The sequence below is a fragment of the Dermacentor variabilis genome, chromosome 2 (genome assembly GCF_050947875.1).
Source record: "Dermacentor variabilis isolate Ectoservices chromosome 2, ASM5094787v1, whole genome shotgun sequence".
NCBI classification, from domain to species: Eukaryota; Metazoa; Arthropoda; class Arachnida; order Ixodida; family Ixodidae; genus Dermacentor; species Dermacentor variabilis.
Genome location: NC_134569.1, coordinates 5,693,150 through 5,709,112, shown reverse-complemented (window position 1 = coordinate 5,709,112; position 15,963 = coordinate 5,693,150). Strand labels below are relative to the sequence as shown.

At 45.7% G+C, this 15,963-nt stretch overlaps 1 protein-coding gene across 2 annotated transcripts in view; it reads right to left on the bottom strand.

The window, feature by feature from the left end:
- Positions 1–15,963, bottom strand: part of LOC142571306 (retinol dehydrogenase 12-like) — a 71,645-nt gene that overhangs the window by 16,186 nt on the left and 39,496 nt on the right. For both annotated transcript variants that reach the window (XM_075679561.1, XM_075679560.1), the window contains exon 4: positions 12,497–12,589. In XM_075679561.1, the coding sequence (XP_075535676.1) occupies positions 12,497–12,589 (93 nt within the window). The remainder of the gene's footprint in view (positions 1–12,496; positions 12,590–15,963) is intronic.

Genomic DNA, 15,963 nt, shown 5'->3' with positions numbered 1-15,963 from the left:
AATTTATGCGAGATGGTCATGATAATCTATCCTACACTCACCACAAGACTGCTGTTTATGCTCACTTTCATAGGTGTATATTGAAGAAACTTTTATCAAGTCGGAGCTATACAGTTGCAGTAGACGGGTGCGCTTCAGCGCCCCTTGTTGACATCACAAAGAGGCCGCCCACATTTAATGCTATTAGCATTACCTGGGAACTTGGCGCACATTTAGGGGGACGTCTGCCTATCTGCCTTTTTGGGCTGGGCCTATATAACGGTCTCGCCAAAAACTGGGCTCACCGAATAGTCCGCGGTCTAAAGCATTGGGCTGCTGCGCTGAGGGAAGAGGGTTCGAAGCCAACCTTGGCCCACTCGTCAATCAGCGACGCCAACTTCGGTCTCCGGCGCCAGGCGGAGTCAAAACCGCGTTACGCGTGCACATTAGGGCTGGCTGAATTCGCGCGGGTGCCACGCACGAGCTTTCCGGCGGCGCACGGTCCTGAGGAAAACGAGAATGCTTTAAAATTTGTCCCGTTGTGGGCGGTATTCGGCCGATGACATATGCCGGGTCATCATTTCCAAGTTTTAAATTATTTTTTAGAGATCAGCTGTGACAGATAGCATCATTCAGTTCCTCGAGCTGGAATATTCAAGGATGTGGACTTTGCCTGCGTGAGAAAGCGAAACAAATATTCAACAAATGAAGGAAATCTCACTAATTGACTTGTTCAATATTTACTTTAGAGGCCATATTACCATTACGAATTGTAGCCAGTTAGTTTGCAAGGCGTATCCACTTACAATGTTTTATTTTTTTTTCAGGATGGCGCTAGTTTTTCGAGATATTCATTGCGAAAGCGTGCTACGAAATACATGGACGATCCGCTTACTTTTGTACCTCAAACGAGCGCTTTTGTTTAAAGGGCGAGTGGAACAGGTCCATTTTTACCGCGAGTTTGATGACGCATATGTCGAAAACCAGTGCGATCCTCAAAATTTGTTCCTAGTAGATATGCCTTGCAAGCTAACTGGCTACAGTTCGTAAATTAAAACGTGTGCCATAAAGTAATTAAGTTTAATGAAATAGGTTTTGTCAATTAGTTGATTACGTGTTTAGCAGTGTGTTCAAAGGGGCTGGTCGGTTCGTCTTTAAAATAAAATAAAAAACAGAAACAGCGTGTCGCAGGGCGAACGAGCAAACTGCACAGGTCAGAGCGCTGTCCGGAAAAGCGCTCTGTCCTGCGTCGCGTGCGTTTGTGGTTTTTTTCTACGTGTTTAGATTTCTCGTGGAAATAATACCCCCCGCTTTGAATTTTCCAGCTCAGTGAATGAAATTGTGCTATCTGCCACAAGTTACTTTCAGAAATTGTGTAAAACTTTAAAGAATGACACGCGGAGACACTTGGCAGCGGCAGCCTGCTCGCTCGGAGGGGGGAGCGGAGGAGCACGCGCCGCCACGCGTCTCGGCGGCTGCGTTGCTGCAGCGGCACCGACGTCGGCATTCATCGCGAGCCAAGGAAACAGCAGCGGCGCTACTTTGTGTCTTCTTCATAGGCGCGGGACAGTTCAGCACCCTACAGGCAAGAGTGATAGTTAAGACGCCTGCGGGGGGCCTTCTTCTTTTTAACATCTGTATGCAATAAGTTATTACAACTACTGAAAAGAATAATATTAACAATAATTCGTTCGACATACCTAACCAAAATGCTGGTCTTACCAATATATGAGGCTGAGCAACCTTTTTAGCAAAAACATATAAAGATGTCCATAATCGATTTTAGTTGCAATGTGAATACTGACACCAAGACTGGTATCAAAGTCTGCCCTCGATGTCATGTGGAGACACATGCCAGTGCTTAAAATCAGGGTGGCCCGGTCCGTCTCCCCTCCATTGTTTAAGGAGAGGCCCCCTCGGCAGGTCAACTGTAGCAATGCGGCACCCATTCGACAAGCGCTGGACGTTACCAGTAGGGCCTTCCGTAACAGGACGCCCGCGAGGCGAAGCGCCGAGACGAAGAATTGCGAGCGAAGTATAGCTTCAGCCGCGAAACGTGCACGACGTCGACATAAATATGTGACAATAACACTCCCATTTCAGATAATCAGTGTGCTTCTACTTTAAATACTTATTCTTCATTCACCACAGAAGATCAGGCTGATCTGCCAGATGCATCGAACTGCCAATACATGTCACCAATTGAAATAACAGTTGAAGGTGTCGCATGCCTGACAAATAACATCTACCACATCCTGTGGCGTTGACAACATTAATTCTAAAGTTCTCAAAAACACCATCATAGCGTCAAGTAAAATTGTGTCTCGCATCTTCAGGCAATGTTTAGAGACTGCTGCCCTTAGATTGGAAGATAGCAGAGGTCACACCCACATTTAAGTCAAGTAATAAACACGCACTGGAAAACTACCGTCCAATATCATTAACATCTATATGCTGTAAAATGCTAGAACATGTCATTGCATCAAATGTCTACTGTCGCCTGGAAGCCAACAAATTTTTCTTGTCTAAGCAACACGGATTTCGGAGGAACTTCTCTTGTGAAACGCAACTGCTACAACTAACAACTGATTTGCATGCTAACATAGAAGAGGATCTCCAAACTGATTGTGCTTTTCTAGAATTCTCAAAAGCATTTGACCTCGTGGCACATTGCCGTTTGATTTTTAAATTATCTGCTCTTAAATTAGATTCCCTTACACTAACATGGATTCGCAATTTCCTTTCTAATCGTCAGCAATTCACAGCAGTTAATAATTTTTCCTCTTCTCCATCGCACGTTACTTCAGGTGTACCATGAGGCAGCGTTCTTGGGCCATTTCTAAAATAAGTTGATGACTCACCCAATAAGATGACCTCACACGTGCGCATTTTTGCAGACGACTGTATTGTTCATCGTTCCATCAAATGTGCCGATGATCATGCAATCATCCAAAAAGATCTTGAACTTATTTTTCTTTGGTATAAGACTTGGCTAATGTAGCTTTACGTTTCTAAATGTAAAATTATCTCTTTTAGCGGCAAGCACATTAAATCTACGTTTCCTTATCACATAAATAACATCACTATTTTGCATGATACTCAATATAAATATCTTGGTGTTAACCTATCTTCGACTCTTTCGTGGTCAACGCACATTGCATACATATGCGCCAATGCTTCACGATCATTAGGGTACATAAGACGCAAGTTGCATAATTATACTAAAGACATTCATCAGCTAGCTTATCTAGCATTTGTTGAACCTCAGCTTGAATACGCCGCATCCGTCTTGTCTCCCCATCAGAAACACTCGATTCTCGAATCTATCCAGAATAGAGCTGCGCGTTCTATTTCACGTCGTTCTGACTATAACAAAAGCATGACACAAATTAAACTCGACCTCTCACTACAGCCCTTGCATGATCGCCGTGATATAGCCCTACTATCATTATTTCATAAATATGTCCATAATAGAGCCTCATCAGTCCTGCCTCTTGAAACTCATCATTACAGGCACCACCGGCTGTACAATCAGTTCAATTTCAAGCGCATCTACGGAAAGACTAATTCATTTAACTACTCCGCTCTTCCAACAGCCATTCGCCTTTGGAACAATCTTCCTAACGCCGTCGCTTATGAGAGTGACCAGGAAAAATTCCGGCACCTTCTATGGCTACACATTTTTGAAACTCTACATAACCTAACGTGTTATCTTTCCTTGAGTTTCCCGTTATTATTGTGGTACTACTCCTTAAGGGACACCAAAGGTTAATATTAAGTCAACGTGGACTGTTGAAATACCATCCCAGAAAACTCGAAACGCTTGTTTCATGCGAAGAAGAGACTTATATTAAGAGAAAATGCGTTCTGAGCGTCCGCGTACCTCTAGCGCCGTTCAAATCGCCCGCCCTCCGATCGAGGAGTGGTGACGTCATGGTCTCATAGTGACGTTGCGCCGTTGGAGAGTAAAACGGCGTCCGCAGACGGCGCTACGGCTTTTCTGCGCAAAAAGCAAATGCGCGGCCAGAAACAGAGCCAAGACAGAGCCGACAGCAGCGCGAAAGCAGAACTATGGTGGCTAGCGGAAGGGAAAGCGCGCGACGATAAGCTGGTTCTTTATTTTATGACGCCAACTTTGACGCCCGTTGCAATGGACGACCCTGACAACGACACATTATTTGCTCGCGATGCTGGGCTAGGCTTCAGCAATTTCATCACTGATGAACGTGACCTGCTGTTGAGGGCTCGCGCTGCCGGCGTCGTTGCGTACTACTACGACGGCAACTGTATGTCATGGCTTTACATATTCGCACATTTGTAGCTTTTCCTTCGTGATAACCAAATTGCGCACTCATCGCCGCGTCTTCCACCTGCAGTTGTTCTTGTGCTCCGGAGAATGCTGGCAAGACCGACGGAACAGCGCTACGGGAAAGTACTGCTTTGAAAGGCACTGCACACGACTTCCGTAAGTCGGCGTTGAACTCGTAATCCTCTGGACGAAAGTGCACAAGCACACAATGCGATTTTTTTTTATCTTTACCAACGCGTTGCGGCAGAAGTACGACACTTAACCACTTCGAACGGAGAGGTTCACTCATTGGCACAGTGATAATTAACGTTAGATTCGCCGCTGCAATTTGCCCTTGGCCAAGTTCCGCGGACCGTTCGCGCATCCCACGACATCACATGGACGTGGCATTATCGCTGTTTGGTCGAAATCCAAGTTTCGCGAGCCAGCAGAGCCAGCGCAGCACGACGCGATAACTAAACAACTGAAACTCCAAAACGCGCGCGGCGCAGAGTCGAGCGGGCAGAGTCGAGCGAAAACGAAACCTTTCGACCACCCATACTCTACTGAAGGGTGACGTGAAAATCTAATTTTTTATTAGAATCGAACAGAAGTAGATAAGTAGCATTTTCTTCCGTCTTATAGCATAATGAAATGATCTTTTTAATACGAGCAGTTGAGTACTAGTGACAAATTATGATGAGGAGTGCCTTCGTCATCGGGCTAGTACCGGAATGTCGCTGGGGGTCTCAAATCGTGTCATGCATTTACTTCAATTTCTCGGTTACTAAAGCTCTATTCGCGATTGTATTAACGCCTTCGACGTTCTAGAGCATTGCTTTATCACTTTAACTTGACTTCATAGTAACCTGTAGAGACCCTTTAAATACTGTTTTATTAGAGTCAAATATTGTCCCGCTCGCTCTGTAATTCTACTGGTTATATTTTACTTTGTGAAAATTTTTTGTTCGCTGACCTCTCGCGTTCAAAAAGCATTCGGTTTGTCTTTGTACAATTTTTAACACCACATTATTTCACGTTTACACATTTCTTACACTGTATTTCTTGTATATGTATATTTGTATTTATTTGTATGTATATGTATTGTATATTTCTCGCCCCCCTTGCAAGATGCCTCTAGGGGCTGTACGGTATATATATATATATATATACGGGTTTTCTTCAAAGTTCACCACGCAGGACCCGACGTAACATACGCAGGAACGCGACGACGTACTTTTTGGAAGACTTCCTTTACTTAACGTTATCGGCTGGTCCACCAGCCGAAAACGTTAAGTAAAAGCAGTATTCCAAAAAGTTCGTCGTCTCTTTCCTGCGTATATATAATATATATATATATATATATATATATATATATATATATATATATATATATATATATATATATATATATATATATATAGTAGGGGCGTAGCCCGGGGGGGGGGCGCTTATGGGGCTTCAGCCTCCCCCGAAATTTTTTCGTGCTGTCATGCGCCGCCCACCAAAGCAACCTCCGGCGCCGGAAGTCAAGCTCGATTTTGTCTAGAATGTCCTTTTCATGCTCGAAAAGACATTTTAGCCCGAACATTGCGAAATCGGGCTGGATTTCGCGGCAACGCCCATGCACCGGAAGTCACATATCGTAACGCAAGGAGCTCCATCCAAGCACGAAGTTTCAAAGGCCTTTGGATGGCGTGTGGGCTCGTCGCGGCATCTTGCGGAGGCCGCGGAATCTAGGGAGCGCTTGGATTTCAATTCTGAAACATTATGGACATAAAGTTCTCATAAACGTTTGATGCGAAAGGTGCACTGATATTTCCAAAGTCACGCTTAAGATTTTCAAGACCCGCCGTGGTTGCTCAGTGGCTATGGTGTTGGGCTGCTGAGCACGAGGTCGCGGGATCGAATCCCGGCCACGGCGGCCGCATTTCGATGGGGGCGAAATGCGAAAACACCCGTGTGCTTAGATTTAGGTGCACGTTAAAGAACCCCAGGTGGTCAAAATTTCCGGAGTCCTCCACTACGGCGTGCCTCATAATCAGAAAGTGGTTTTGGCACGTAAAACCCCAAATATTAATTAAGATTTTCAATGCCGAAACTACGTGGGTTTAATGTTGTTATAAACATTTGAGGCCAAAGGTGCATTCACTTTTCTAAAGACGTACAGCGCACCATACAACGAGAGAAGCGAAATCAACAAACTATCACACAAGTTCACAAAGCACGCAGCGAGGTCCAATGAGACGAAGCGTTATGGTGGTTCATTTGTGCCGTGATGTCACAGATAAGAATATCAACATTTTCTTTATCCTGCGCCAATGCATCCATGTCAAGACACCAAAGGCAGTAAAGGTGACTACGTTCTTATTTTTCTACAGGGCTTAATGATGATGATGATGATGTCCTTGATGAGTTTGGCGCTTACCCACTCGCGGGGATTGGCCAAGAGTTGGGCACACTTTGCTTGTGTTCAGAAAATGGAGGTAAAAATTACAATTTTGTTACATGAATTTAGGCGAGGGAAAATCGAAACGGTTCAGTAGACTGTCATGCTACGAAGAGGAAAAAAAATAATTATCTATAATATATCTATGAGGCAATAGAGGAGGACTGTTTCTATTCGCAAGGGCACATTGAACCTCTTCTTTTCTTTCTCTCTCTCGCTAATTGCGGCCTGCCGAACCAGTCAGAGCGCATGCGTTTTTCTCGGGCTGCATCGACCAACGCGCGGCACACTTCGATGTGTGTTCGTTTTTCTCTGTCCAAGGGGATTTTCACCTGGCAGAGTTTTAGACGCTTTCTGGCTTGCAGACGAGAAAAATAAACAATGCAATGTCGCACGCCGCCGTCACTGCGGGGACTCAACGGATTGCAACGCGTGCAGTAAGCGCAGCCTCTCCGGAAAATTTTGTCTCGCCGGTGTAGGATACCGAGCCGTATATATATATGGTTCTCTGTGGCCATGCGTCTCACGTTTTCTTCGATATTCCTTCGGTAGCCACACTAGGTGCAAAGTAGGCATTCGATTGTAGCCAACATGCTTTCCTTTGCGTAATTTCATTTCAGCGCCCCCCGCCCCACAAAAAAAAAAAAGACTGTCGCGGCGCAGCGAATTGTCGCATGGTGCAAGTTCGATTTTATTACTTCTTTTGCGGAAAGTAGTGGGCCACGCGACGCTTCGCTTGCCGGATACTCTTATTATATTATTGCGATAGGAGTTCTATGGACATTCCAGGCGCATTCCTGCCGTCGGCCTCATGTTCCGTTTAAAGTCTTGGGGCAGTAACATCGTGACTGCGCGCCGCATGCTGTATATCCGAGTGAAAGCGTAAGGGGGGCGGCATCCTAGAAATTAGCGCCACCTGGAGCTCGTAATAGAGAGCGTTCGATTGGCTCGAGAGACAGTGGGATGACGTCAGAGACAGCAATAAGTCAACACTGAGCAGAAATAAGCAATATATGGCCAAGGAATTAAAGACCGTAGAGGAGGCAGAAGAAAGGCCACAGCCGAGTGAGAGCTTCGTACAAGTTGACTCCCGCTGCGAGCAATAAATGCCTTTATTTTTTATCGCCACTCAACGCTGACGACAAACGGCACCCGTCGTCTTCCATTATCCGCAACCTTCGCGGAGGCCGGGGTTGGCACGCGGTTTGTTTGTGAACCAGCATCGCGATGGTGATGGCCTTGTGCCAAACGGGCGACTGCTACTTTATACTCCGAGAAGGCAGATATTGATTCGCGCAATAAATATTCTAAAAAAAAAGAAGTGTTCTCAAAGTTCGAGCGAGACCGAAAGCTAACTGCTGCCCAAAGTGCCACTACTATAAATGCATGCGTCTTGAAACACACCGGCGCTTACACTGCGTATGCAGCCCGGCGCTTCCACCGTCAGCGGCCGCAGAAGTCGCGCACGTCGCGCCGGCGACGCCAGGATCGCCGAGAACGTGGCCGCTTTTTCGTGTGGCGGAATCGGGCGCTTTGGTGAACCTCCGCCGTCGACCGGCCGAGCTGGTGCGCGATGGCAGCCTCGGCGTGACGTGGGACGGCGTATTCCGCCCAGCTGCGCCGGCATCGGCCAGCGCAACGCCGGACTACATCGGCGCCTTCAAAATACGCCGCCTGCGTGTCCCGTCGTAAAATGTCACCAGGGAAAACGCGACCCAAGGCAACGGCCCAAGGCCATCGTCGAGGTGGCCCGAGAAGTCCTCGCATTTTCGCGCCGGCTGCCACCTTACTCGGCACACAATGGGAACGCGTCATTCACGACGCTGAGACAATAGCGCGCGCCAAGGTCAAGGAGTGCTACTTCCCCGGCGGCTCCGGCGCGCAGTTTCGCTAAGTCGCCGGACGACGTTTTGCGTGCGCCCAAGGTTGCGCGGCCTCGGTGAGGATATAACATTCAAAAAGAACCTGCGCAGTTTCCATTACATGGTGCTAAAAAGAGGTAAAAGAAAAGCGAGCGCCGTATCACGAGACATCGCTTGAGAGCTTTTTCCTCGCAAAGCAAATTGTGCGTCTTTCAAACAAAGGAAGGGTAAGGGGCCGTCGTGTTTTCCCCAACCCACTTTTCCTTCGTGTCTCAGTCTTTCCGTTTCTGCACGCGGGTAGCTTTGCAGGAGAGCTTCGTCCGTTGGCGCACAACGTGCGCTAAAATAAAGCAGAGCATTCTTCCTGCATTTTATTAACGCTTGGAGGCAGATTTATTCTGCTAAGATGCATGGTCACGATTGCACGTATCCTCGAGAAAACCCGTCGTCGCCCATCATACGTCATCATCGTCGTCATCATCCCTTATTATACCCTTAAAGGTCCTTAAAAAAATAAATTGTGGGGTTTTACGTGCCAAAACCACTTCCTGATTATGAGGCACGCCGTAGTGGAGGGCTCCGGAAATTTCAACCACCTGGGGTTCTTTAAAGTGCACCAGAATCTAAGCACACGGGTGTTTTCGCATTTAGCCCCCATCGAAATGCGGCCGCCGTGGCCGGGATTCGATCCCGCGGCCTCGTGCTCAGCAGTCTAACACCATAGCCACTGACCAACCACGGCGGGTTTAAAGGCCCTTGCTGGTAAGGGGGGGGGGGGGGGGCAACGCTCGAAAATTGTTGATCGGTCATGTGAGTTGTCACAGAAATTAAACATAAGTAATAAAGCTCTAGGCCAGTAAATCATTCGATTAACAATAAATAAATAAATAAATAAAAACATTACAGATAGTAAGCTCTGACATGTTGGGCAGACAATGGGTGGACAACGTTCCATAAATGTTGATATACATCATGCGTGTTGAGTTGTTACAAGAAGGAATACATTATTATAAAAGCTGTGACACAGTAAATCGTACAATTAGCGACAATTAAACGAATGGTAAAAAGGATGTAGTGGTTAGTGCTCACCATCTCTCAAAACATCTCTCAAAAAATTGTGGATTACGTCCATTGACAATGAGATCAGGCAAATAGTTCCATGATTCAATTACAGAGGGTAGGAATGATTTATAGAAAACCTTAGTGGAGCCATGCAAGCGTTTAATACTGAGATTGTCAAAAAGGCGGCGGGAGCACCGAGCAGGGGGCGACAGAAGTGTCCCGCGCAGGTGAGGGAAACAACGAGAGAGCTTGCGGGAAAGACCTAGCTCGCTGATGTTCCGACGCAACAGCAGAGTGGTAAAACGAAGGGCTGATTTGACATGCGGGATACTGGTGCGACGGTCGTAATTAGAGCAAATGAAGCGGGGAGCACGATTTCGTATGGATTCCAGAGCATTAATTTGATAACTTTGATGGGGGGACCAGATGGTAGACGCGTACTCTAGTTCGTGCACACGAATATTTCATAAGCAAGTGTGCGGACATACGCTGGACATAGCGCAGGGGACCTCCTCGAAAAGCCAAGTGTTTTTTTGCTGAATCAGCAGATATTTTTGAACACGTGATCACTCCAGTTAACATGACCTTGGCTTGTAGCGCGAAGTGAACACGGACACAGAAAGGAGCAGACGGCACGAGCGCTAACTCTCAGCTAAATTTTTATTAATGCGAAGGACATATACATACAGGCGATAGGACATAGGTGATCGCGAGGACTGTACCTCAGCCCAGTAAGTCAGGCAACCTAACTGGTGTGTCGCGTTTTTTCGTCAAGCATGCGCTTAGGTTGGTTACTGCGGACAAAGAAGGTTTCTTTGTTGTTGTTCCTGAAGAATTGTACACACAAAGAGCTAAAACCGCTATTGACAAAAATTTTTTTCCGAAAATTACCAATTTAAAGAAAGTGAAGAAAACTGCAATTGATTTGCTTGAGAAATTTGGTCTGGAGTGCCTCGCGTCGGGAGTTACACATTCCAAGGGTCTGCACCTCGACATATTTTTTAGGGCTAAGACACATAAGCCGGAAGTTCCCTTTCGAGCCATCATTTCTGAACAAGGAACGTGGCAGTACACTGTCTCAACTTTTTTGCATAATGTATTGTCTTCAGTCCGTCCTGATGACCCCTTCCTGATAAGACATTTGGAAGAAATTGTAGCCTTCCTAACAGAGAATAATCCAGGTAAATGCTCGGCAATCAGTGTTGACGTAAAAGATCTTTTTTATCCGCTTCCGCATTCGGAACTACTGTGTAGTGTTAAAGAAGCAGTGACGCTCAACAATGATGAGTTCCGGTTTACTCAGGACTGTGGGATGCCCGTGGAATCTTTTTTAGAACTTTTGTTGCTTTACGTAGGGAATACCGTTGTAAAATGGGGTAGTTCTATGTATGTACAAAAATCGGGAGTTTGCATTGGTTCAAAAGTTGCGCCAGTTTTTAGTTATATTTATCTAAGTCGCGTCAATAGAAAACTACGAAACAATCTTAAGGAATTGGCGGTGCATGCGTTTAGATCCGTAGATGACTACCTGGTGTTTTGTTCTCGCGATAACTACACCAAGAAAGCTACGGATATCTTAAAAGTTTTAGCGTTAAACATGTGTCCCCTTTAGCGCTTTGCAACACCGGTATAGTTTATCAGATTCCACTCAAGTGCGGGAAAGCTTACATTGGACAGAGCGGCAGGTGCATTAACATTAGACTAAAAGAACACAAACATTCACTAAACAACCCTAATGGATCACACTTAGCGTCACATTGTTTCAATTGTGGTTGTATATTTTTCTTTGAAGACACAAAAATTCTTTCCAGACACAAATGCCAAACCACATGGGAAATTATCGAGGCATTCCGCATCAAAAGATTGGGAGACATTTCCGTTAGCCATGCATCGTTGTCTCTGTTAGATTGCGAATTTCAGTACCTTCGCAACACGTGTACCAATCTGAAGTAATCTTTTTTGGTGTTTCCTCCTTTGACTTGCATACCTCCTGATATGTTTAACTGATATTTTTTACCTTGTCATGTTCTTATGCTGCGGTTTTCGCAATCACCTATATATATGTTCTTCGTATCAATAAAAATTCAGTTGAGAGTTAGCGCTCGTCCTGTCTGCTCCTTTCTGTGCCCGTGTTCACTTCGCGCCACAAGCCAAGATCATGTTACCGTACCAACTAGCCCAACTTTCTATCGTTTTGCACTCCAGTCAAGTTTCGTTTCCCTCCAACCCCAGCGTAGAGTAGCTGGCTACTTGAGGCCCTCCGTTTCGTATCACTCTCTCTCACTTTAAGAGCATCGCCACTTTATATAACGCGCGGGCTACAGACTTCCTCTGGTCTCAGGCCATCAACAGTGAAGGGCCAGGGCTTAGCACAAATCTTTGGTAGCTTAATCGGCGACCAGCGCCCACCTCGCTAGCTGGGCGGCTAGGACGCAGCACAGCTGCTGAGCTTCAGGTCGCGGGTTCGATCCTGGCCGCACTCCGATAGGAGCGAGGGAGTTGCTCGCGCGCTTATACATTTAGGCGCACGTTAAACAACCCCGGGTGGTCGAGAATAACCCGCAGTCTGGCTCCACTACGACGAGCGTCAATCGTATCGTGCACGTTTTGGGCCCGTGGATCCCCGATTTTTCTCACCGGCGCGGTCATTCTACCGCTTCCTCTTTGCATTACATTGCATGCCTTCGGATGTACGAATATAGGCGTCATATTCTAAGTGTTGCATGCCGGGCTGGCATCAAAATTAGGCAAAAGGCATCCCCAGAAAGTGCGCCACACTGCGGCAGCATGGCAGAGAACTTTTCCCCCAAAGGCGAATGTGCAGAGAGATTGCAGGAGCAATTCAAACGCACTTACCGAGAAGCCTCATTGTTAGCAAGTAGTGACTGAGGTAGTTTGACTGGTAGCACAATTCGTAGCCGTCTTCGGTTAGCTTGATCCCTTTGGACTCTGAAGGAAGAAAAAGAAATCAGAAATCGTCACAAAAGTAATAGCTTGATGCCAGTTACGCTGCATGAGCTCCAGACTCTCGTTGCACGACGAGAATTCGTCATTTTTCATGTTTTGGTGCCCGAAATATTAGCTAGAAAACGAAAACAGTCGCTCATAGAAATTGACAATTACTAAATTTTTGGGATGCTGTGGGACATATGGGTTTTTTATGAAACACGTTATGTTGTGCGAAGCCTATTTCAAGGAAAGGCCAGTCATTCATCAAGTGGATTCAGTGTTGAAAACCACGTCAAGCTTAGGAGCATTGGGCGGCTCACTGATTTATAATTAGAATTATCACGACCTAACAGACGTGCTTAGCTACTATAACTCGTAATTCCTGCCACTAAGAAATCGTACATTCTTGCTAGCTTACATTGTTATTATTATTTGAATTAGATCGCATATATCATAAGAATGCAAAATCAATATATATATATATATATATATATATATATATATATATATATATATATATATATATATATATATATATATATATATCACAGATTTCACAGAAGTGCACAATAAGCACAATTTACCATCAGGAGACGTTCTTTTTTTAGAAATTATTTTCCATACTTGCAAATATATATGTGCATCTACGTTAAAAACATAGAAGAAGAAAATCTGCATATAGGCTGCTGCTTTCGCGACAGACACCTCGGCAACGTAGCCCAGGGCGTCATCACATGCTCATAGTTTAGAAACGTGAAGACGCCCTTTGCAGCATCGAGTTCACAACGCAAACCCTGCCGCGTGGCCCGGGCACTATCACTGCAGCGGAAGCCTGGATTCTAGGAATCATAGTTACAAGCGTTAACGCATAAAGACAACGAGAGTACATCATAAGTTCTGAGGAACTGTTAGAGCAGTTAACAATACACACCTATAAGAACAAATCCAATATTTTTTTTGTTTAGAAATCAACATTTCATTGGTTGAAATACTTAAGCAGGGAAGGTAGTGTATGTTTAAGGCTCTGACAGCCATACTTAGTACCTCAGAAAGGGATCCACCATGGTGGCTGGCGACGATATAAATATTGCCACGACCTCGACACAGCTGACAGCCACTCGGTGCAATTCGATGCCACAAGCTAGGCATGTTGGTTGGCTCCCAGAAGAAGACAATGACGAAGGTGCCAGGACAGCGATATATAAAAGATTTATAGCGTCGACCGAAGTCTTTTGTGGCTTTGTCTGTGGCAAACTGGTGGAGGTGCGGGATACGCGTCTATGTACTTTGACCCCCATGAATTGGAAGCGGACAACCACGCAAAAGCCGACGGCTTCAAAGACTGCCTCCGGAATACGGCCTGCAAGATCTGCCTAGGATGTCCACCACAACAGCTAGCCAGACACAGGAGACATACGGTACGGGGCAGCCTCCTGCGTCGCTGGTTCTCCACACCCCACGCTGGCCCCGGCCGTTCCATGGTGAGCCTCTTGAGGACGTGGAAGGCTGGCTCGATGACTTCGATCGTGTGGCTGACGTCATTTATTGGGACGAGCAGAAAAAGTTAAGGAACGTGTATTTCGCCCTAAAGCACTCTGCCCGAACATGGTTCGCTAATCACGAGCCATCCATCCCCACCTGGCAAGAATTTCAAGGGCAGATACCCGATACGTACAGCAGTCCCGCAAGAAAAGAGCGAGCAGTGCAAGCCCTTCAGAATAGGGTTCAAAGGCCGAACGAAAGCGTAGCCACGTTCGCAGAGAACATGTCGCGGCTTTTCAAGCGTGCTGACCCTAGCATGATAGAAGCGAAGAAAGTACGCCTGCAGATGCGTGCAGTGAAAGAGCAGCTGTTTGCTGGACTGATGCGAAGGCCTCCAGCTACAGTAGCTGAGTTCGTTAGTGAGGCGAAAACAATGGAGCGAGCCCATCAGCAACGCTCCTCGGTCTACGATCGGCAAATCAGCCTGGGATCAGCATCTTCTCTCTCGTTGCCCTATGACACCGATGCGCTTCGAGAGCTTGTGCGTAGTGTCGTACGTGAGGAGCTCGATCATCATCATCATCATCATCATTTATTATTCCCTTAAGGGCCCCATGTGGGGTATTACATAAGGGGGAGGCAAAACAATAATACAAACATCGAATGAATAGTCATGTACAAAGCAAAAAAAGGCAACAACTGAAAAGACACTAAAAAGAACAGGTTTTTGCATAATTAGCTGCAAATATGGGTGGTTAGTAACTCTCGAAATTTCGAAGGGTTTCGCTCTACAATAATGGATTCCGGGAGCGAGTTCCATTGTTCTATTGCAGAGGGAAGGAAGGATTTGTTAAAAGCGTTTGTAGAACCATGAAGGCGTTGGATACATAAAGAATTGAATAGACGATGTGATGAGCGAATGGGTGGAAATAAAAGTGAGGAACGAAGGTCAGGAAAGTTATAGTACAATTTATGGAATAGGCAGAGTCCCGAAATTATGCGTCTTGATGCTAAAAGGAGTAGACCAATGGATAACTTTAAGTTAGTAACGCTGATCGTGTTGTCATAATTCGATAAGATAAAGCGGGAGGCACGATTTTGAGTAGCTTCTAAAGTGTCAGTCAAGTACTTTTGATGTGGATTCCAAATTGTAGACGCGTATTCTAATTTGGTACGGATGAAAATTTCATATCCTAGTTTACGAATCGACGGAGGAGACAAGGATAGGGATCTTTTAATATAGTTAAGGGATCTTGAAGCATCGGCTGTTATTTGTTGGATGTGGTTCGACCAATTTAGTTTGTTAGGGATGATAAGGCCAAGGTAGCGGTAACTGTCGACCTCGGATAAATTCACAGAGCCCAAAGAGTATAGAAATTTGGATGTAGAGCGTTTACGTGATACATGCATTAACTTGCATTTGGAGACATTTAGTTCCATCATCCAGCGTGAGCACCACTTGTCAATAGAATTTAGGTCATTTTGCAGAATGGATTGGTCAGTGTTAATAGTGACACGACGGTAAATAACACAGTCATCGGCGAATAGACGTATTGTGGATGATATGTCTGTTGGGAGGTCGGTAATGTATATTAGAAAAAGGAGTGGGCCGAGGACGGATCCCTGTGGTACACCGGATATTACTTTGGTAGTATCTGAACAGCGACCGCCAACACAGGTGAACTGGAGGCTATCTGTCAGGAAGCAAATGATCCATGATAGGATTAGTGGGTCGAGGTGAAGGCATGAAAGTTTGGACACTAGTCTGTGATGAGGGACGCGGTCGAAAGCCTTTGAAAAATCTAAGTAAATTACGTCAGTCTGAAATGAAGAATCTAAGTTTAGGTGGAGATCTGTGGTGAATTCAAAAAGTTGTGTTTCGCATGATAAGC